General features: G+C 37.6%; 1 protein-coding gene across 2 annotated transcripts; it reads right to left on the bottom strand.

Moving 5' to 3' along the window:
• Positions 1 to 2,324: 2,324 nt before the first annotated feature.
• LOC125274086 (regulator of G-protein signaling protein-like) lies at positions 2,325 to 24,117 on the bottom strand. 2 transcript variants are annotated; one of them, XM_048200146.1, is made up of 20 exons: positions 23,961 to 24,117; positions 23,668 to 23,750; positions 23,506 to 23,580; positions 19,728 to 19,854; positions 19,474 to 19,575; positions 19,092 to 19,250; positions 15,088 to 15,977; positions 13,592 to 13,654; positions 13,302 to 13,512; positions 9,990 to 10,049; positions 9,091 to 9,178; positions 8,762 to 8,946; positions 6,878 to 6,995; positions 6,260 to 6,344; positions 6,032 to 6,164; positions 5,810 to 5,957; positions 5,555 to 5,693; positions 4,400 to 4,524; positions 2,548 to 2,678; positions 2,325 to 2,447 (listed from the first exon to the last, which is right to left on the bottom strand). In XM_048200146.1, exons 1-20 carry the CDS (start codon positions 23,998 to 24,000, stop codon positions 2,350 to 2,352), a joined length of 3,060 nt encoding a protein of 1,019 aa, XP_048056103.1. In that variant the 5' UTR covers positions 24,001 to 24,117; the 3' UTR covers positions 2,325 to 2,349. The 2 variants fall into 2 exon arrangements, with proteins under 2 accessions (XP_048056103.1, XP_048056105.1); XM_048200148.1 differs by having other exon boundaries at positions 19,474 to 19,572.
• Positions 24,118 to 24,250: the final 133 nt, after the last annotated feature.

Raw genomic sequence — 24,250 nt, 5'->3', positions numbered from 1 at the left:
TTTTATAAATTTTCTATAAAAAAAAATGTTTCTTGTGGACCATATGTAAACATTTTTTATGTAAAATATCTTACTCAGGACAGTACTAAATAAAAAATAACATGCATATTGTATGATCCCTCTTATTTTGTTAAAATTATTCACATTTTCACAGATTTTGCAAGTGGTTCACAAACTTTCAAGCAGCACTGTATATATATAAATATATAAATAATTGTGCTCATATTTTATATAATTTCTGTTATATTCACCATCACCAATTGTTAAATTGTGTGTGTGTGTGTGTGTGTGTATATATATATATATATATATATATATATACAAATTCTCAAAACTGCTTGCATTTTTGATCGAGGTGAAAATCTGAAATTGCCTATATGCTCCCCTGACAGCAACATAGTGTTGCCCAGATCCAGCCCACAACTGGTACATGTGGATTACATGCGGACCAGATGTGGGCCAGACACTATGTTGCTGTCAGGGTCAGCTTAAGTATAAACTACTTGCTATAAGAGTGTATATGACATTATTTTAGTATCTGATGGTGTCAACAGATGTTGAGTGATATGCAAGGAAACAGTTCAAATAAAAGAAGCAGGAGATGCACACAAACACCTCTGAATATGTTGAACCAATTCACTTAAAATAATTCCTTGATACCAAAATGTTTATTTTGCACTTCTGCAGCCTGTTTTTTGTTCAATCTCTTTTCCATCCCTCACATTTAGTTTCACTCATTAACACGTTAATCACATTAGTCCACACGTTGAATTCCTGTGCTTTTGTATAGGCTAATCACATGTGATCACTGAAAATGATGTGAAACACATGTAGTTTTGTTAGGAACTAAGGGAGATTCATCTGATGTGATGCTGTCATCTAGAGGCAGCGGACAGAACTACAACAGTGAGAAGAACAATGATTTAAAGGGATAGTTCACACAAAATTATAATTGTGTCATTATTCACTCCAGCCTGTATTATATTTTTTGTCTATTCAAATTAAGTCAATGCAGTCCAATGTTGTTTGGACACCAATACGCTTCAAAGAATCTTCTATTGTGTTCCACAGAATAAAAAAAGGTTGTTTTTACATGACATGACGACAAAACATTCATTTTTGGGCGAACTGTCCCACTTAGAGAGGAATCGCCTTTCTCAGTCGTTGTTGCTTCTTTAATTAGTTCTGAAAAATCAGCTCTGCTGCTTTGACTGTAAGTTTTCATTCACTGCAGAATATTTTGACACGGTCATTAACACGTTCCCAAGGTGCTTTGGTGTGTTAAGGCCCTTGTTTCGCATGTCACTCTTACATTTCATACCATCTTGTTTCTCATCATTGCAGGTGAAAGTGTGAAAACAAGCTGCTTTTATGATCCTCTCCTCAAGGGCAGGAACAATTAGAAGAATCAAACATCTTAAAGTCACCATGATATCAAAATTGACCATTCTTATTTTTTAATGTAATGCTGCAGTATTTATTATAAATTATTTATCTGTGCACATCATTATTTCTTTAAATTAATGTGTCGATAATCTTGAATCAAGATTACCTCCCTCTTGCAGCAACATAAGTCACTGCAACCTGTCACTCACATGAGGTCCACCAACAGCAAAACACAACTAATATTTTGAATGTTTTTTATTTTCATTTTAGTTAAAGTTTTAGTAATTTTGTTGTTTTTAACATTTTTATAATTTTTAAAAAATATCTATATAGTTTTTCAGTTAGTTTTAGTTATTTTAGTAGTTCAAGATAAACTAAATGAAAATGAGAAATGTTGTCTTTACCATTTAAATTAATGTATCAATTTTGTTTTAGTTTCAGTTTTAGTTAAAGGTGCTCTAAGCGATGTCACGCGTTTTTAGGTCAAAACATTTTTTGTCACATACAGCAAACATCTCCTCACTATCCGCTAGCTGCCTGTCCCCTGAACACACTGTAAAAAAACGCGGTCTCTGTAGTCGCTACAAGCTCCGAAAACGGCAATAAAAACAAACTGGTGCAGCCTGGACCACGAAACATAATAAACACGCTCCAGCCAATAACCGGCAAGAATGATTTTAAATGCGCGTTCATGACTGTTTCAGGAAGCACAGAGGGGAGGGGGAGGAGGAGGAGGAGGGAGGGTCTAGCTAGCCTCTGTTTTGTTTGACAACACTTCGAACGTCAACAGGAAGTTACTCCACCCAGGATCGCTTAGAGCACCTTTAATGATAAAAATCATGTTATGGAGAAACAGGATTAAAGCAGCGTTGGGTTCTTACACACACACACACACACACACACACATGTGCACACACACACACAATGAAGAGCACCAGTCTGAAGCAGCTGCTTTAATGTCCTTCATCTGGCAGAAGGAGAAACTGTGTGGTTGTGTGGAGTCTGCGGCAGCAGCAGCGTGAGGCCGTGTTGAGCGGAGAAACGCAGGATGGCATCTTTAACTAGTCAAACATATCAGTTAATGGGGTTAAACAGTTCAAACACTCAAAATGACTGTTCGTGGATTGATTCATGCAGTTGGAGTCCTGAGAAACTTCTCACCTTCATTTGATCTAACGGTCTTGATCTGCCGGATGTTTAAAGGGCGTTGTTCTGCAGGACAAGAGCGCACAGCTTGATTCTTCAGTGCTTTCTTGGGGTAGAATTGTTTCATCACCCTTAGATCACAAAACCTGCAAAAGAAACATCCAGTTACTCTTAAACCTCCTATATCTGCAATAGACAAAAGTTTGTTACTTTTGTCTATTGCAGTTTGACAAAAGTAACAATACTGACTGTAACAATACTGACTTGTTACAGTCAGTATTGTGTTTTCCACCAATTTGAAATGGAATTTATAATGTGCATTATTATAATTTTACAAAATATTCTTCTTCTTTAATGCAAACTTAAACATTGCACTATTTGAATATAAATAATAATACTAATACTGTCAGATTTATGTTCTGTTTTAGTCTTGACTACCTTGTCTGCCTGTTTGACCCACCCTGCGTTCCATTCGGAAGGATTCATCCCTATGCCCTAATCCCGGAGTGAGAGCTTCGAAGGGAAGAAGGGTGTAGAGGTCAAAAAAACTATTTTTTTTGGAACGCACTTCTGCGTCATCTTAACAAGACAATTGAGGAGGAGTAGATTGTGCAAGCTGCACCTTTTGTTTAACGTTATTTATTTTTGGTTTATTGCACCATAACGTATATTTTGTCTATGTATTTGAAACATCTGAATGGACTGATAAAGGGAGCTGTAAAGTATTTTTGTTGAAGTACAATGTCATTTTGACCATAATAATGTACCAAATCTTACTCGAATGTTACAGTAGTATAGAAAAATGCTATAGGCTACATATATTTATTTGTAAAATCAAACTCCGTGATGCCAAACAACTTCCCTGTGCAAAGGATCATGGGGGCCCAAAGTGTCCATCAGCTGTACCCTTTGAAATCATTCATTCCGAAGGGCCCTTTGAAGTGGCCGGTTTTGAGCACTTCGGTTTGGAACGACCCTTCAATATGGCGGCCATGATTGTTTTGACTCCGAAGTGCCCTTCGGAGGGCGATATATCCCGTTTGGAACGCACCGTAAGTTTCCCAATGTGTTTGATTAGTTATTCACCTGTTCTGTTAATTAACTAATTAGTTCCATCATTTGTTTTAGTATTTCCTGTTTCTTTTTGTTGGTTGTCCGATCTTGTCTATGTTTTATGTCTGTGTAAGCTTTTTAGTATTCTCTGTTTATCTACGTTTTCCTGTGGATTTCTAAATAAAGGCTGTTTCATCTGACTCTCATTCGTTGTGTGCTCCTTGCACTCATGTTACGTGACAAATACTAGCAAGATAATAATAATAGTAAGCTTTTTTGTTCATATTTATGAGTATTTTGTCACAATTTGATTTATTATTTATTTTTATCATTTTAAAAAATCCAAGCTAATATAATAGCAGATCTGTTTTTATTATTTTTGCTTATTTATTATTATTATTATTATTATTAAAAAATTACAAGCTTAATACTATCAAGCTAATATTAATAGCAAGGTTTTTCATTCATATTTGAATGAAATATTCAAATTTTATTTATATTACAACACACATGTTTTTAAAGCAACTCTGAACTTCAGAAAAGCCCTGTATTAACAGCTGTATTTAGCTATTTGATGTGTCAGTGATCTGTCCCATTTTATTGCCTTGAATTATTACTATATTATTTCTACAAAATTTTAATTTGTAAAGAAACCTATATATAGTAAAGGCTCTCTATATCATTCAATATTAATGCTATTACTAAAATACTCTTGTGAGTAACACCTGCTGCTACTGGTTTCACAGCTGACACTGACACCTGCACTGCTTCTGTTACACCACAGTTTGTGTGTGATATGAGAATGTCTGGTCACCTTTTCCAGCAAAAGATGAGACTTGGAAACACGTCCATCATAGCTAGATAGAAGAGTGTGCGGTCCACCTTCCCAGAGGCAAAACGCTGCAGTATGGCATCTTTCTGAGCCTCAGTTGTGTTGATCTGAGAACACACACACGCCCACATATAATATATATAATATATAGATATTATATATAGTGTACACATCTAGCAGTACAATACTATAGTGAGTAGAAAAAAATGTAATAACTTAAAGGATTAGTTCACTTTCAAATTAAAATTTCCTGATAATGTACTCACCCCCATGTCATCCAAGATGTCTTTCTTTCTTCAGTCAAAAAGAAATTAGGGTTTTTGATGAAAACATTCCAGGATTTTTCTCCATATAGTGGACTTCAATGGAGCCCAAATGGTTGAAGGTCAAAATTACAGTTTACAGCGATCCCAGACGAGAAATAAGGGTTTTATCAAGAGAAACCATTGCTCATTTTGTAAAATTTTTTTTTAAAAATGTATACGTTTTAACCATAAATGCTCATCTTGAACTAGCTCTCTTCTTCACTATTAGAATTCCGGCAGTGTAGACACTGCTAAGTGTATTACTGCCCTCCACAGGTCAAGTTTGAACAAAATTGTCATATACAATATGCAAGTGCAAGTATATAACAATTAGTTCAAACTTTAACCTGTGGAGGGCAGTAATAAACTTAGCAGTGTCTACACTGCCGGAATTCAAATAGAGAATAAGAGAACTAGTTCAAGATGAGCATTTATTGTTAAAACTTGTATAATTTTTTTTTTTTTTTAGAAAATGAGTGATTGTTTCTCTAGATAAGAGACCTTATTCCTCATCTGGGAACGTGTAGAACATTTTGAAGCTGCAATGAAACTAATTTTGACCTTCAACCGGGCTCCACTGAAGTCCACTATATGGAGAAAAATCCTGGAATGTTTTCCTCAAAAACCTTCATTTCTTTTCGACTGAAGAAAGAAAGACACGAACATCTTGGATGACATGGGGGTGAGTAAACTATCAGGAAATATAATAGTGAGTAAATTATCAGGAAATATAATATAAGATCTGGGTATTGCATGCTCTCTTTACTATGTTACTTCGGATCTAGCAACTCACTTATGCTAGTTTATATAGGACAGATGTTATATAGTATACCAAGAGCTTTGGTGAGAGATCTGACTGGAGAAATATGTTGATGATCAGCTCGGCTTTATGGTGAAGCATGGCATAATCAGTCTCGCTATACAAGCCTTCTGATGCCATCACATCGCCTGCATCTGCCAATTGCCTGAACCTATAAACTCAGAAAAGATCAGTAACAACCTCAATCCCAGATGCTAGACAAAACAAGGGCTTTGCCTTCCTGTTCAATTGCAAGTATAGAGCGCCATCTGCTGGACGACCCCTGACCTCTCACACTCCATGTAGAAGGAAAGATCATTGACTAAGAAGTCCACTATCACCGCTTTGTTGAAAATGCTTCGTATTTTAGGTTTAAACTTTTCTCCATCGGTGTTTAAATCGGAGGTCTGCTGGGCCTTGGCGCGAACCACATAAGCTGGAGAAAAACAACAATGTGTTTTACGTTGTTTGTAAATCTGAAGTAAACGGATGGAGCGTAGAAGGACTCACGCTCTGAGAATCGCTTGTAGTTCTGTATCAGATACTCTTCAAACTCAGCTCTGATCTCACGCTTCTCTATGGCGGCTAGAAACTTCGACACACTGCGAATGAACCTCCCTAATGTCTTCCACGCATTCGCCTTCTGAAGAAATCAACAAATGAAATGAGCTCAACACTGAGACAGCACAAAAAATGGTCTGAAAAGTGTAAGCTTTTTAATTTATTTAAATATTTTACCAGGTCCACCATCAATGGTCCTCTTACGCTCAGTTCAGATGAATCAAGAGAACAAGTAGAAAACGATTCCTGATATTGTTTGAACCTGTTTGAGACACAATACACATTGTTTCAAAGCAGCTTTACAGAAAATCATGATGTTAATGTTTATCTTAATAGTCACATTTAGCAGATTAGACCTGGGCAATAATATAGTTTACATTTTTTGATGATTCAAGCAATCAAGCAGTTAAGATTTGCTATATATCGCCCTATGTGAATGTACTGTATGTGTGCAGATAAAGTTGGACATACTTATATAACCAACTTTATATAAAGAGCTGCGCAATAATATAGTTATATATTCCTCACAATTCCAAGTTTATAGCTCGCAATTCAGAATGTGAGAAATAAACTTGCAATTTAAAAAGGTAATTGAGACTTTTTATCTCACAATTCCGACTTTTTCTTTCACACAATTGCGAGTTTATATCTCACAGGTGTAAACAAGCTTCCATACTTATTTCCTCTAATGAAATTTTTGGAGAAATATCTCCATAAAATAAATAAAACAACTGAGAACTCTATAACATAGCAACCACACCAATACCAACCAAACCAATAAGTTCATCACAATACCATGTGGCCTCTAGGGATTTGGCAACCAGATGCTGAATGGTGTATATGACGTCAGGAGGAACCGTGCTCATCTGCGTCACACTGGTGATGATGTCAGCGCTGCACTGCAGGTAATCCACTGCAGGGGGAAACACCAAACCATGCTTTTATTTCCGTACTTTTATAGCATGCAAAACAATTGCTAATGTTTAAAGACCAGAATCATTTATTCACCCTCATGTAATTTCAAGCAGGGTTATTATAGTTTACTCAACTCAAAACCATTTAAAATGAATGTTAACTGAAATAAAATAAAATATAGCTGCAAGCAGCAATAAAGGGGCCCAGCACAAAAAAGGCATGGTGAGTTATGCAAACATGTTTGGGAGTTTCAAAGCAACTGCATCATTGAGTAATTAATGACATTTTTAGATAAATATTTTAGTCAAAATGGCTGAAAAATCACAAATCCAATCACTTGTAATATGATTAAATAGCTTATCGCTTTTGACCAATAGGTGGCGCTGTTACCAATTTTATGTTATATGGTCAGTGTGATGACACATACAAAGTTTAGTGTCAATATGGCAAAGTGTTGCAAGAATTACACCCTCAGAATCAGTTTGGCACATGCCATCGAATTTGCGTTGCGATGCATTATGCGAGAATGGTTTGCTCAATCAAAAAGCTTGTAATAACTTTTCCTGACATGGTCTGAAGATTATTTGAGCCAATTTTTGTGAAAATCAGTTCAACAGTCTAGGAGGAGTTTGAAAAAGTAGATTTTCAAAGAAATTCAAAAGGGCACAAGTCATAATTCGTATGATTGTTCTCGGTATGACTCAAGGAATCTGTCAAGTCCAGTTTCAATAAAATAGGCAAAATTTAATCAAAAGCTACTAGCATTTTTTGAAATTCATAATAAATTTTGACCAGAAGGAGGCACTGTTCTTTACTTTTACTTAAACTTTTTGTGTTTCGTAATGATAATGATACACAAATGATAATTTGTAATGATAATGATCTCCTGACCAGTAGGTGGCGCTGTGCTGAAACACTGCATGTAGCCTCAGATCATGCTAGTGATTTCATGTACCAAAACTCGATACGCTCGATAAGCGGAAGTAAGGAGTTTTCTGTGAAAGTGTGAGACTTACGATTTATTAGCCACTATAAGGAAATAATGAGAAGAATATCAAAGTGCAGTACACTGTAAAACGGTTTGGCTACAAACCAGCGCATTTATAATTAAGACAATACATTAAAATAATATGGTAAGAAATACCAGTTTGCGCTATCAAGCAGCATAACGAGCTGTTTTGTACAGCTAAAATAACTGGAAGCGAATGACACCGGAAGCCAGACACATTAAATATACAAATGGCCACGCCCGCTCTCACCTGAAAAGAAAGGTGGATCGAATTGCGTCCATTTTGGTGTGCTCTTCATCAAATTCGTTCACTTGTTACTTGAGAATGGTTGGGTTTATCAAAAATCTTTTTGCCAGCATGGTCTGAAAATGATGCGAGTCAGTTTTGGTGAAAAGCAGCTGAACCGTCTTTGATGAGTTTAAAAAAGTAGGTTTTCCCAGAAAATTCAAAATGGCGTCATAGGACGACCGAATCATCAGGAATCAGAGGGAAAAATAATTTTTCTATTTTAAAATGTGTTGCTTGCCATTTCTTTGTAATTGTTTGTGAAATTTACTAGCAATTTCTGAGTGGAAATTGTTTCTACACCAAATTATTTTCAGACAAATATCTTCCCATGAAGACAGAATATCATATAGGTTTGGAACAATGTGAGGGTGAGTAAATGATGACAGGTTGTTAATTTGTTAGGTGAACTACTCTTTTAACATTGATTTCGAAATAGTGTCACTATATCCATAAACGAAAGCAGTACTGGGATCTTCTCGTCGAAAAAATTTGTCTACGATGGCACGGATTTTAGCCTTCTGTCGTTTGGGTTCAGTGCGCAGAGCTTCGGCTTCCTGTACGAAGAGCAACGCTCCCTCTGCACCATGCTCTTGCAGAAACTGTTTGAAATGATTAATGTACTGTGTTGTTGTGATGGCCTCTTCAAATGACCTGGAATTTACCAGAAAACACAGACAATTTAGTCTCAGCTCAAGAAATCATTTACCCTGAGATAATTAAATTGCCTTAACAAATATTCTTCCCCCAAATACAGCTTTATACAATACAATATAATACATCTTTCCAAATGAGAACCTGGGTTTTGTAGATGGCTTTTCATAAATAATGGTGTCCTTCTTGAGAGTTTTCACCTGAAGACATGTGGCTTTAGATACGGGCACATCTGGATGTGAAGCATGCAATAAAATACAATGTTTACATACAGTCATTGATATTTGCTAAAATAAATGACCTTTACAGCCCTTGAGAAATCTTTTCTTATCAGCAGGTGCAAAAATCTGAGACTATGCTAAGTCAAAAATATTAATTAGTTTGACAGATTCAGTACATTAGGTTAAATTAACAAATGACAGGGTCAAATCAGGTAGAATTAAACTCCTAAAAGTAACATCTGCATGCTTTCTATTTCACTTTTACAATGTACTAGGGCTTTGAAGCTTCTAACTTGGCAAAATTGTGTTGAAAAACAAATATGTTTGTACTCTCAGTGATTAATCAATGTAAATGAGTGTCAGATTTTCTTGCTTTCATTGATGATCTTGCATGCAGGAGAGCATGGTTTTGTGCTGCTGTCATTCTCAAATTTGTATTATTTTTCAGATCAAATTGCTACTCAAAACTGATTATATTTTGAAATGGGAAAAAAAAGGTTTAAATTAGAAAGGAATGAAAAATAGAAGCATTTTCACTTGTTGTGTCAGAATTTTGTTTGCTGAGTCTCACACAAAGACCGCAGAAGAACCTTTATTTTAAGAGTGTATGCTTTTACAATCGAATGTGTAAATAAAAAAAGATTATTAGAGTACATTTTACTAAATACTACTTCAGATTTTTTACTTCAAAATTTCACATTTAATTCAGTGCATTACCTGCCATTTCTTTGTAATATTTTGTGAAACGTACATACAAGCAATTTTTTTCTTCTTCAGTGAACAAAAAATACTTTTTGGTGAAATATTTATCATTTACAATACCTTGAACAAGAGGTGTTATGATATCGCTCTCTGTCATGAGCTTTGGCTCCTCAGATGCATCTACGCAAAACAAGCAAGAGAAAGTGAGTCATTTTGAGATTGTCATAAAAAAGAGGGCAGTTTAAATCAAGCCAAGTCACCTTTATGTATAGTGCTTTATACAGTACAGATTGTTTCAAAGCAGCTTTACAGTGATAAAGAAGAAAATAATGATCAATGATGCAAACAGAATTTAATTATGCTGTAAAGAAGCTCTAAAAAGACAATAGTGTCATTATTCGGTTTAAAGGGGGACTCAGTGATATTTCAAATCCACTGTGTGGAAGTTAGTTGGGCCGAGTCCAACAACAAACGTCTAACCAATCAGCATTAGGGGGCGTATAATGGTCGAGGAGAGAGAACGAGCAAGAAGGAGATTTGAAAATAAGACCAAAAAAAAAAAAAAAACTGCAGACGAGAAATGGGACACAATACAAAACAGCTCAAAAGAATAGCTCAAGTGCTTTAGGACCCGGTTATATTAGAAAAGCTTTCCAGCGCTGGAGAGAGCTAAGAGGGAAGGCCTGAAAACTGCTTTGATCCGGCTTATCATGCGAGTACAATGGGTTTTGATTGTCTGGAGCTGCTGTGCTGTTTGTGACTAACAATGAACACTGTGTATTTACTCGTGTGTACTATACGTTCATTTTTTTTGTGCTTCCTTGTCGTTCGTTCATCAACTGCGCTTTATTTTTCGTGAAGCATTTTGTTGCGCGTCAGCTGTGATAAACAGACATCTACTCGCATTCCTTAACAGCTACTGTAGATAGTGAGAGTTTTGCAGTTAAACCACTGCACACTGACAGTGTTTAGCGTCATTGGTAGTGCATTCGCCTCGCATGCCAGCAGCGATCAGGCCGGGGTTTGAGACCGACTCGTAGCAGGGTGGTTAGAATTAGAGTGTGAGTTTTGGAGGCGGAGCAATGAAAAGAGGGGTGGGTTTGTTTGGGTTGATTTCAAATATCAACAATGTCCAACAGCGTAGTTCAAATACTACTTACTGCACCTTTAAGGGAGTTCAGTGTTGATTCAGTTCAGTTCAATAACAGTGTAAAGTTCATCAATTATGAAATTAGTTCAAGATACACTATGTAAATTTTTTAAAATTTAAATAATGAGTCAATACATCATCATTCCTAATTCACTATGGTAAGCCTATTATAAGTGTTTGTACTTTAGATCTGTTGGGTTAGTTTTCACAGATAATTACGTATGTCACTCGTCTGTGCTTGTCTCGTCATGTCTGTAAATTGAGAAAAGTTGCTCAGGCTACTTTGACGCGTGTATGGTGTGGGAGTGGCATAGGTTAGTTGTCACAACAAGTGAGAAAGGATGACATGGAGCAGCTAAATAAAAAAGCAAAAAACACCAAACAGAGGAGAATCTGCTGGCAAAAAGAGAATGTGACAGAGCTCGTAATAAAACAAGAATCAACATCGGCTTGGCTTTTCGGAGATGGCGAGAACTGAGGGATTTGAAATGTTGTAAAAGCATAAACAAATGTATTATTCAACAGATGAGTAAGATATTTTACTGAATATGTATATTGCCATATGTAGCTCTCTTACAGAAAAGCATGATCTATTTTAAAGGTGCCCTAGAACTTTTATTTAAAAGATGTAATATAAGTCTAAGGTGTCCCCTGAATGTGTCTGTGAAGTTTCAGCTCAAAATACCCCATATATTTTTTTTAATTCATTTTTTTAACTGCCTATTTTGGGGCATAATTAGAAATGAGCCGATTCAGGGTGTGTGGCCCTTTAAATCTGGTGCTCCACGCCCCAAGAGCTCGCGCTTGCCTTAAACAACATAAAAAAAGTTCAAACAGCTAATATAACCCTCAAAATGGATCTTTACAAAGTGTTCGTCATGCAGCATGTCTAATCGCGTAAGTACAGTGTTTATTTTGATGTTTACATTGATTCTGAATGAGTTTGAGGCTATGCTCCGTGGCTAACGGCTAATGCTACACTGTTGGAAAGATTTATAAAGAATGAAGTTGTGTTTATGCATTATACAGACTGCAAGTGTTTAAAAATGAAAATAGCGACGGCTCTCTTGTCTCCGTGAATACAGTAAGAAACGATGGTAACTTTAACCACATTTAACAGTACATTAGCAACATGCTAACGAAACATTTAGAAAGACAATTTACAAATATCACTAAAAATATCATGTTATCATGAATCATGTCAGTTATTATTGCTCCATCTGCCATTTTTTGCTATTGTCCTTGCTTGCTTACCTAGTCTGTTGATTCAGCTCTGCACAGATCCAGACGTTAATGCCTGCCCTTGTCTAATGCCTTTCATAATGTTGGGAACATGGGCTGGCATATGCAAATATTGGGGGCGTACACCCCGACTGTTACGTAACAGTCGGTGTTATGTTGAGATTCGCCTGTTCTTCGGAGGTCTTTTAAACAAATGAGATTTATATAAGAAGGAGGAAACAATGGAGTTTGAGACTCACTGTGTGTCATTTCCATGTACTGAACTCTTGTTATTTAACTATGCCGAGGTAAATTCAATTTTTGAATCTAGGGCACCTTTAAAGGGTCATCTAGTCAGCTTGAGATCCTTTCCATCTAAACTGGTAATATCTCTTATAAGGATATTTCACCCAAAAATTTTGTCATCATTTACTCAACCTCAAGTAGTTCCAAACCTGTATAAATTTCTTTGTTCTGCCGAACACAAAGGAAGATATTTGGAAAAAATGTCAGTAACCAAGCAGATCTCAGCCCCCACTGACTACCATAGTATTTATTTTTCCTACTATGGTATTAAATGGGGGGCGAGATCTGTTTGGTTACTGACATTCTTCCAAATATCTTCCTTTGTGTTCAGCAGAACAAAGAAATTCATACAGGTTTATACATTCATTCATACATGATGACAGAATTTTTTGGGTGAACTATCACTTTAATCCTAGTAGTGAATGTTTTAGGATAATCTCTTTTTAGTTATGAGAAAGAACTACTCATCCACACAGTCACGCAGAGCTAAAGCACAACCAGAACAATGTTTTCCCACAAAATGCATGCAGTTTTGTTTTTTTAACTGCTATATGGCCAAAAGTTACATAGTGTACCTTTAAATTTAGTTATATGCAGCTGCTCATTATTGACTTTGAGTCAGTTCAATATTGATTCCATTAAGTTCAATACCAGTACAAATATAATAACAAATTTGTCGATTATGAAACAAAGCAGCTCAGTGGTGTCATCATCCAGCTCAATTTAGTTCAAGTTTTGTTACTGTGTATTCTTACTGATTATGTTGTACTTGTGCAGAAGTGAGCCTCCTTTCTGCAGGTCTTGCAGGGCCACAAAAGCCCAGCTGTCCTGAGACAGATCGGCAGGGTCCAGGCGGCTGCAGCATCCTCCACATAGCACTAAAGCCTCTGTCTGTGTGAGATGAACTTCTGTTTCTGTCTCAAAACCAGAAAACAGCAGCTGCGCAGAGTCTTCACTGCGTGAACTCTGAAAGACATGGAAGAAGGTTCCTGAAAAATGAAGTGAAAGCATCCACTGGTTTGAGTTATTAGTTAAGGTCACTCACCAGGTGGGACATTAGAGCTTTGTCCTCTGCATCTAAAAATGAGTCATACGTTTCTTGTAGTTCCTGTAAAAAAGAACATGAGAACATCTCAATGCGTACACACTCCCTTATCACTTACCAAATAAATACACTACTGTTCAAAAGCCTGAGGTCGGTAAGATTTGCCCACTAAGGCTACATTTATTTGATCAAAAATACAGAAAAACAGTAATATTGTGAAATAATTTTTCTGTTTTCTATGTGAATATATTGTAAAAATGTAATTTATTCCTGTGATCAAAGCTGAATTTTCAGCATTATTACTCCGGTCTCAGTGTCACATGATCATTCAGAAATCATTCTAATATGCAATTTAATGTGTTTGCTGAATAAATATTCTTTTCTTTCAAAAAAGAAACTGACCCCAAACTTTTGACACAAACACAAACAAAACGTTATTTAGCAAAATCTTTTGTATATAATGAAAATTAATGGTGAGCAGTGGCTATCAAGCTCTTAAAAGAATGAAAAGTACCATAAAACTATACACAAATATGAGTTGCAGTCTGATACGTTTTTCTGCACCCTTTTGATTGATAGGATATAATCGGCCCTGATCATCGGCTGTTTTTAAAGGGTTAGTTCACCCAAAAATAACAATAATGTCATTTATTACTCACCCTCATGCCGTTCCACACCCGTAAGACCTTTGTTAATCTTCGAAACGCAAATTAAGATATTTTTGTTGAAATCTCATGGCTAAGTGTGGCCTGCATAGCCAACAATGACACTTCCTCTCTCAAGATCCATAAATGTACTAAAAACATATTTAAATCAGTTCATGTGAGTACAGTGGTTCAATATTAATATTATAAAACAACAAGAATATTTTTTGTGCATCAAAAAAAAAGGAAAAAAAAAAAGATTTATATAGTGATGGCCGATTTCAAAACACTGCTTCATGAAGCTTCAGAGAGTTATGAATCTTTTGTGTTGAATCAGCGGTTCGGAGCGCCAAAACCACGTGATTTCAGCAGTTTGGCAGTTTGACACAAGATCCGAATCATGATTCGACACAAAAGATTCATAACGCTCCGAAGTTTAATGAAGCAGTGTTTTGAAATCGGCCATCACTATATAAGTCGTTATTTTGTTTTTTTGGTGCACCAAAAATATTCTCGTCGCTTTGTAATATTAATATTGAACCACTGTACTCACATGAACTGATTTAAATATGTTTTTAGTACATTTATGGATCTTGAGAGAGGAAATGTCATTGCTGGCTATGCAGGCCACACTGAGCCATCGGATTTCAACTAAAATATCTTCACTTGCGTTACGAAGATTAACATTATTAAAGAATAATGTGAAGAATCATGTACAATAAGACCAAGAATCTGTATTAATAATACTAATAATGTTGTATTTAAGATTAATAGCCTTTTTGTATATTTCTCATTTGTAAGTTGCTTTGGATAAAAGCGTCTGCTAAATGAATAAATGTAAATAATGTTTACCTTGCATATTTCATATTTTGCCGTGTAAATCCATGGCACAGCCGCGCTGGATGGTAACAGAGAACGCAGCTGCTGGCTGGTGTCTGGATCCAGACGTACACGGCACGGCATGCTCTCTTTAAGGTACGTCTCAGTTATCCGCTGGGCCACAGTTTGTCTCTGTGCACAGACTGGATCTTCTCCTTGTGCTTTCAGAACCAGCAGGAGGAAAAAGTCAAGGTCCTCCAACAGATCAAGCATCTGCTGTTTTTCCACCAGGTCTTGGGCTCTCAGATAAGACCTAAAAGGACCTCCAGCTAGACCCTCGGCAGTCAAGGCTGGCTGAAGATAGCAGTGGAGATCTGATGGTGGAGCATGAATGTTTACACAGCAGGGAATCTGACATGCCGGTGTTTGGACGCATGTGTGATGGACAATAGCTTTCATATTCTCTGAGGGCTGGATGCAGTCTGTATTTCTATGCAGTTCTTGGGAATGATGTGCTATGTTTGAACACTGGGAACCCTTTGGATCTTCCTGACTGGCTGGATGAAGCCACAAGCAGATGCTGTTTGACTGTAAACGCTCTGCGTTTGGCTTGTGTGAGCTCCACAGGTGCAATTTGCTGCGTTTACTGCAGAAGGATTTAGCAGGACTCAGCGTGGGATTCGTCTTGCTCTGTTCACGCTCACATGAGGAGGGAGATTGAACAGGAGGAGAGGAAAAGGACGTGTATTTTTCTACAATGGGTTGACATTCAGGCACACGCCACAACCAGGATTTACAGCAATGTAAGAACTGAGGCAGCCAATACGACTGCAGTCGGCTCAGAGCTTTCCTTCTCATCTCTGCCAAAACACATTGCTGGGAACTAAGTGGGCATTCTTTGGACAAGAGCTCAGTCATGTTATCTAAAAGAAAAAAAATAATCTGATGATATATAAAATAATTAGCACAAAAAAGGGAGACATTTTAGACACATTCTATTTTAGACACATTTTATGCATTCAAAAATGAAAACACCCTGCATTAGAAATAAAAGGAAGGAAATTAATACTCTTATTCAGCAAGGATGCATTAAATTGATCAAAAGTGACAGTAAAGACATTTATAATGTTACAATATATTTTGATTTCAAATAAATGCAGTTTTTTTTTAAACTTTCAATTCATCAAAGTATCCTGAAAAAAATTTATCACGGTTTCCACAAAATTATTAAGCAACTGTTTTCAACATTGATAACAAATAAGAAAAGTTTCTTAAAGGTGATAGAGAGGATTTTTTCGTCGACTGAGAATCCAAAGACTTGTTACTGAGTTTTTGAAATGACTCGTGCACGAGTATTGGAACACGAGTGTTTACCACCGGCATTCGCTGTGTCGTGTTAGTGGATTCATTATGTCGGACTCACCGCAGGTAACTCATAATCTGCAGTTGTTATTCCTGTCTCCTGACAAAAACATTGCATGCGGCGCCTGTGGAGTGTGGAAAGTTACTGGAGCGCGCAGCCGCGCATGTCTTTCACAAGGAACGTCACGGCAGTGATTGACAAGCCAGAGGGCCAATCCGCGCACGTCTCTCACAAGGAACGTCACGGCAGTGATTGACAAGCCAGAGGGCCAATCCGCGCACGTCTCTCACAAGGAACGTCACGGCAGTGATTGACAAGCCAGGGGGCCAATTGTTTACGCTGCGTTCATCATTGAGTTCTGATCACGCTCTGACAGCGGAAGTGATGTCTCGCGCTTATACTTCAATGAGTGTCAGACATCACTGCCACTGTCAGAGCGTGATCAGACCTCACTAACCGAGTGATGAAAGCAGTTGGACATAGTGGTGTATTAGAGGTAAAAAATGATATAAATACTGTTCGTTTTCTCACACAAACTGATCGTTTTGTGTCTTAGGACATCAAAGTGTCGTCATGAGCCGCAGGGTTTTATTTGGATTTGTCTGTGCATGTTTATTGACTCTTATAAATTGTGTTACCATTGACTCGCATTATAAGACTGACAGACGGCAATGGTTGGAGTTAAAAATCATAATTTGTGTTCTACTGAAGAAACAAAGTCACCTACATCTTGGATGCCCTGGGGGTAAGCAGATAAACATCAAATTTTCATTTTTGGGTGAACTATCCCTTTAAGTTGAAGCACTAAAATTACTGACTGTAAAAAAAGGATAATTAAAACTGAACTAAAACTTAAACTGAAATGAACAATAAATTAAACATTAATACTTAAATAGTAATATTTAAAAAGAGCGAAAACTAATACAAATGACAAAAAAATTTAACTAAAATTGAAATGAAAACTAAAATGAAAAGAAAATACTAGAATAACTGATCTGAAGGATCATGTGACTAAGAGTTATGTTTAGCCATTGTGTTTTAGGAGCTATTTATCTCAACCATTTTCAACTAAAAAGAGAAAACTTTGTTTTGGCCATTCATTTACACGACAATGGTGTTTTGGGGACCTAAAAATGCAAATATTTGAAAATGGGTTTCAAAGTGTACGTTTTTGAAAACGACACTGTTATCATCTCCGTGTAAATTACAAAAACACAAATTTTTGTGGGCCCTATTTTAACGATCTAACCCAAGGCACAGGCGCACTTTTGCTACTTTAAGTACGGGAAAAATGGTCAGTGCGCCCGGCGCATTGTCTAAAAGGGTTGTCCCTATTCTCTTAATGAGTCATGGGTGTGTTTTGGGCATAACGTGCAATAAACCAACCAGAGTCTCGTCTCCCATTCCCTTTAAAAGCCAGTTGCCCTCACGCCAGGATGTATTCGCTATTTACATGGCGGAATTTGTAAGCGTAATAACTGAACGCGTCTATAGTGAGGAAACGGATCTACGGGAAAAACAAATATTGCGCCAATGACTTTAGACCAGGTTTCAGTTGGTCAATGGCGCAGTCTATTTCAGTTGCCTCAAAATAATAATGCGCTTGAACACACCTCGTTTCAGACCAGCATGCCCATGGGCGAAAATGCATTTGCATGTGGTGCAGGACGTGAAAATGATAACTGCGCCGGGCTGAAACTAGCAAAAAACACTTGCGTTGCGCCTATAGGTGATAGGGCCCTATAGATGTGTAGTGTTTCTTTAAGAAAGTGACATCGCCAACTACTGGCCTAGCAGCAGAATACAGCATTTTAGTCGTTTGTTGAAAGTTGAAAGGCATGTGAACGGGGATTGTTTTGACAACACTGTCCTCTGTACGCAAAACTTTTCAAAAACGCAAAGGATAAACTATTCCTGTTTTAGTACATTGTTGTCGTGTAAACGTACCTTAAGGCTGTGCGTCCACCAAAGCATTTTAGCCAGCTGAAAACACTAAACGCTCTGCTGAAAAAGCCTAGGTTTGAGCACTTGAGAGCGCTTCGGCAGCGCAGCATGTTTTTTAGCTTTTTTTTGCTTGCTATGATATGGAATACCCACGGAAGTGTTACTAGTATCTCATTTCACAGATTTGACAATTTTTCACAATTTTTAACCCCCCCCAGTGAAAGTGATAAGTACTATGTTTTACCCAAAGTTGAACATTCTTCAACTCTCGGCTACCGGTAAAAAACGCAGAGCGCTCAGTGATTCAGCGTGAAAGAGAAGCTCAGCGCCTCATTACACTCCTGGCATTTTAAAAACACAGCGCTCCCATTGAAAACAATTGGAAAAATACGCTAGCCTCGGAAAAAATGCTTTGGTGGACACACGGCCTAAATTTGGTTTTCCCTCTTCCTGTTTGCCTGAATTCTCATTCATTATTTGTTGTCATGTTGTCATTTTTCCTTTGGTAAAGCTGTTGTGTTGGTTTCCACCTGTGGACTATTTTCATGTTGGATTGCCTTCTTGGTTTTTGTTAATGAAGTTACAACAGCTATTTTTTATCCACCTCACCTCTTCCTAGTTTTAAACTTACCGACTCCAAACTTTTGAATGTTAGTGTAATCTTATAAACAGATGAACAGAAATAATGCAGTGTTTAAGGGAAGAGAGAAGCACAAACACACCATCTCACCTGTGTGGCAGACAGACAGGATGGCAGAGCCTTCGCTCAGGTGAGAGAGTCTGATCGCTGTCTGAAGTGTTTGTTGATTCAAAGTCTGAAGATCATTTTCTTCTTCTTTCATACTCAACAACATGGACACTCTCACACAGAACAGAACAAGCTCCTCTTCTGCTCGAAAACACATTATACACATAGCATATGCATTAGCACAAATTAGTTTTCATTCTTTTATAAGATTTATTTTGGCATACCCAGATAATCAGAGCACTACAGCTCCACTCATTCTTAATGTAAATCTGATATCAAATGTAGAGTCTAATTGCAGAAATGGAGGCCTTGTAAAATTTAAAACAGTTCGAATGCAAAAGGGTAAACCAGTGCAGTCTCACACCAGCAGTGCCCTTGAGAAATGAACGAAATCTCTGGATTCCCCTCACGCTGCCAAGACACTTCCGTAACAGCCACTGATCTGCCGGAGTCCATTTCAAATCATCTGCAAACATTATAATCAAAACCAAAATAACTGTAATAACTAACACAGCATATTAATGTGATACGGTACTAGACCACTTTCATCCAGTGACATCACATAAAGAAGAGTTCACGTGTCTCTAAACATACTTCTGCATGTGAATGTAACATTACCTGTAGATTTAGAGGATGCAAATTCAAGGATCTCTGTACAGAGAATGAAATTGTGATAGAGTTCAGTTTGTTTGAAGAAAACCATCCGATTTGTCTCTAACCATTTCAGAAATGCTCCAGCGTTCACCTGACAGTAAATGTGTTTGCAGATATTAAATGTTTTGGCCAGTAACTTTGGAAGCCTATTTCTGCCACATAAGAAAGAAAATAATGATTTCGTAAATCATAATAATGAAATGAAAAGTTGAAATTATGACAAAAAGTCCAAATTATGACATACTGTAGTCATAATAATGACATAGAAAGTCATGATTTCAATTTTTTTTATCTCATCATTTTTAAAATCTCATAATGACTTATAATTTACTTTTTATTTCATAATTTTGACTTAGTATGTCATATGACAAAAAGTCCCCCAGGTCAGCTAGGTAACTTCTTGGAGGAGTTAGATGTGTTACTCTCATCCTTCCCTGAGGATGGAACTCCTCTGCTAGTACTTGGAGATTTCAACATCCATCTAGACAAACCTCAGGCTGCTGACTTCCACACTCTACTTGCCTCATTCGATCTCAAGCGAGTGGCCACTTCAGCTACCCACAAATCAGGTAACCAATTGGACCTCATCTACACACGCTGTGGCTCCACCGACAATGCACTGGTTACTCCACTACACACCTCAGACCACTTTCTCATCACTTTTAATCTCAACCTGACCCCTAACTCAACACACACTCCATCACATGTTACTTTTCGGCGAAACCTACACTCTCTCTAACCATCTCAACTATCCTCTTTGGTCTCATCCACACTTCCTCCCCCTAACCAGTTCTCATCACTGGACACTAACAATGTTACTGACACTCTTTGCACCACTCTAACATCTTGCTTAGATGACTTCTGCCCCCTTTTAACCAGACCAGCCCGCGCCACCCCCTCTGCCCCCTGGCTCTCTGATGCTCTTCGTGAGCATCGGTCGAGACTTAGGGCTGCAGAGAGGAAGTGGCGCAAATCTAAAGATCCTACTGACCTTAGCTTATATCAGTCACTCCTTTCTTCTTTCTCTACTGATGTCTCCAATGCTAAAACCACATACTATCACACTAAAATTAACAGTTCGACTGATTCCCGCACACTTTTCAAAACCTTTTCTTCTCTTCTTTGCCCTCCTCCCCTCCCTCCCACATCAGCTCTTACAGCTGATGACTTTGCCACATTCTTCACACATAAAATAACAACCATCAGCGGCCAATTCCCCACACCACACACGGACAATAACATCTTAACTGAAAACGCACAAACCCTCTCCTCATTCTCCATGCTCTCCGAGGCAGATGTTTCAAAACTCATCCTCTCCAATCACCCTACTACCTGTCCCCTAGACCCCATCCCCACTCCTCTTCTTCAGGCCATCACCTCCTCAATTCTACCTGCACTCACTCACATAATCAATTCTTCCCTTCACACTGGAACATTTCCCACAGCTTTTAAGCAGGCTAGGATTACCCCACTGCTTAAAAAACCCACTCTGAATCCAGCACTTTTAGAAAACTACAGACCAGTATCCCTTCTTCCTTTCATTGCAAAGACACTGGAGAGAGTTGTCTTCAACCAACTGTCTACTTATCTCACACAGAACAACCTCCTTGATGACCACCAGTCTGGTTTCAAGAGTGGCCACTCAACTGAGACTGCCTTGCTCTCAGTCACTGAAGCCCTGAGACTGGCACAAGCGACTTCAAAATCATCAGTACTCATCTTGCTGGATCTGTCTGCTGCTTTTGACACCGTTAACCACCAGATCCTCCTGTCAACACTCAAGTCGAAGGGCATCTCGGGAACTGCACTCCAGTGGTTCAAGTCTTACCTCTCAGGTAGGTCCTTCAGGGTATCTTGGAGAGGTGAGGTGTCCAAGTCACATCATCTTGCTACTGGGGTACCTCAGGGCTCAGTGTTTGGACCACTTCTCTTCTCCATCTACATGTCATCACTAGGATCTGTCATTCAGGATCATGGTTTCTCCTATCACTGTTATGCTGATGACACACAACACTACCTCTCATTCCAACCAGATGATCCAACGGTTGCTGGTCGTATTGCAGGTTGCCTGACAGCCATTTCTGCCTGGATGAAGAACCACCACCTTCAACTCAACCTTGCAAAAACGGAACTGCTGGTGGTCGGTGCCAACCCAACACTTCGTCATAACCTTTCAATTCAACTTGGGTCGTCAACCATTACTCCCTCCAGGACAGCCAGGAACCTTGGAGTGGTGATGGATGATTGTTTAAGCTTCACAGATCATGTTGCTACAACGGCCCGGTCTTGCAGATTTGCCTTGTACAACATAAGGAAGATTAGACCCTTCCTATCGGAGCATTCCACACAAATTCTTGTCCAAGCTCTTGTTCTATCCAGACTGGACTATTGTAATGCTCTTTTGGCTGGACTTCCAGCATGCACTGTCAAGCCTCTTCAACTGATCCAGAATGCTGCAGCAAGACTGGTCTTCAACGAGCCGAAGAGAGAGCACGTCACTCCTCTCTTCATCAGTCTGCATTGGCTGCCAGTAGCTGCTTGCATCCAATTCAAGGCTCTGATGTTTGCCTACAGAACGACCGCTGGCTCTGCACCGCCATACCTTAACTCGCTACTTCAAACTTATGCGCCCTCCAGAAACTTGCGTTCTGCAAGTGAATGGCGGCTTGTGGTGCCATCACAAAGGGGCACAAAATCACTCTCACGAACCGCCTCCGGGTCTGTTCCTGGCTGGTGGAATGACCTGCCACGCTCTATCCGAGCAGCTGAATCTTTAGCCACTTTCAAAAAAATACTAAAGACGTATCTTTTTCGTCAGCACTTGACCCAGTAATAGTAGCACTTACCTTGATTTCTATCTTCATTCCATCTATTTGTGTATTAAAAAAAAAAAAAAAAAAAAAATCCTTGCTACGAGCACTTTACTGTCATAACTGTGACTTCACACAGCACTTACATACTGTTGTTCTCATGTTGATTTGATTGATTCTACTGTTCTCATTTGTAAGTCGCTTTGGATAAAAGCGTCTGCTAAATGACTAAATGTAAACGTAAATGTAAAAGTTGAAATTATGTCATAAAATTTCAAATTATGAAATAGTCATAATAATGTAGAAAGTCATAATTTCAACTTTTGATCTCATAATTGTTTAAATCTCATACTTATGACAGTATGTAATAATTCTCATTATTATTACTTAGTATGTCACAAAAAGTCAAAATTATGGGATAATTATGACTTTTTATGACACTCATTATTAGTGTGTCATAATGTCTTTTTGTCATAATTTTGACTTTTCATCTCATAATCATAACCCATTATGAAATAATTTTGCCTTTTCATCATATAAATATTACTTAGTATGTCATAATTATGACTTTTATGACACTAATTATTAGTGTGTCATAATATTTACTTTTTATGTTATAAATTTGACTTGTGATCTCATAATCATGACCCATTATGAGATAATTTTGCCTCATCTTATAAATATGACTGAGGATGTCATAATTATTACTTTTTTTTTTGACACTCATTATTATTAGTGTGTCATAATGACTTTTTAGAACAATTTTGACTTCACGTCTCACAAATATGACTTAGGATGTCATAATTATGACTTTTTATTCATAATTAAGATTTACCAAAGCATTTTTGTTTTGTTTTTTCTTATGTGGCAGAAATGGACTTCCATAAACAACTGTTGTGGTCGAGTTAATATTCTTATAAATAACATCCTACCTGAGCAAAGGGCACATTTGGCCACATTAACCACTTGTTGTCTTTGAGCATGTAGAGGGGGGTTAGTCCAAATACCTAAAAACAGGACAACATGCAGGATGAGTCCAGGACAACCAGCCCATTCAAGGTACATAGATGAGCAGATGGAAGATTTCATCTTACTGGAAGACTTAAAAATGTATTGAAGAAATCCACAAAAACTTCATCTTTCAGGAGAAACTTGACTTCCATCTTGATGCTTTTCTCTGCAAATATGAGTGCAGTTGATAGATGGCAGGGCCATTGATACATTTCAAGAGCATTTTAATCGACAACTTTGATAGGCTTGTGTTTACAACAATTAGGCCTACTAACCTTACTTGTAACAAAAAAGTATAGTTAGGATTAAAATATTTAGGCCTGCTAGCTAGGTTTCATTAATGTAGCTGTTGATTGTATTTCCGGCCAGTTCTTACCCTGCTGATTATCATGTTTTCTGCTTTTCTGTGCTCTCATTTCTGCCCTGTTCAAAATTATGTTTAAGCGATAGATTTTTGTTGCCTTGACAACGCTATTATTTACTTCTCTTCTGTTTAGAATCGTTTTACTTTTAATTTTATTTTATATACTGCCAAAATAAATACAAATCAAATAAATACAAATCTCACTACGTGGTCAACACATTTTTGTTTTATAATCCTTTTTTTTAATATTTGTACTAATCATAATTATTTTGCAATGCTGTTATGATAATCATATTTATGTA

Source organism: Megalobrama amblycephala, linkage group LG8, assembly GCF_018812025.1.
Source record: "Megalobrama amblycephala isolate DHTTF-2021 linkage group LG8, ASM1881202v1, whole genome shotgun sequence".
Lineage (NCBI taxonomy): Eukaryota > Metazoa > Chordata > Actinopteri > Cypriniformes > Xenocyprididae > Megalobrama > Megalobrama amblycephala.
Note: the sequence above shows the minus strand (reverse complement) of the source record. Positions and strands in the feature narration are given on the sequence as shown.

Bases quoted from the DNA above. Each gene is read 5' to 3' on its own strand.
- LOC125274086 (XM_048200146.1), bottom strand. From the start codon at position 24,000: ATGAGAGCACAGAAAAGCAGAAAACATGATAATCAGCAGG. The intron at 19,855-23,505 runs GTAGGATGTTAT...ATTTACTGTCAG, and splicing joins CAAATGTGCCCTTTGCTCAG to GTGAACGCTGGAGCATTTCT. The intron at 5,958-6,031 runs GTGAGTCCTTCT...GTTTTTCTCCAG, and splicing joins CTACAAGCGATTCTCAGAGC to CTTATGTGGTTCGCGCCAAG.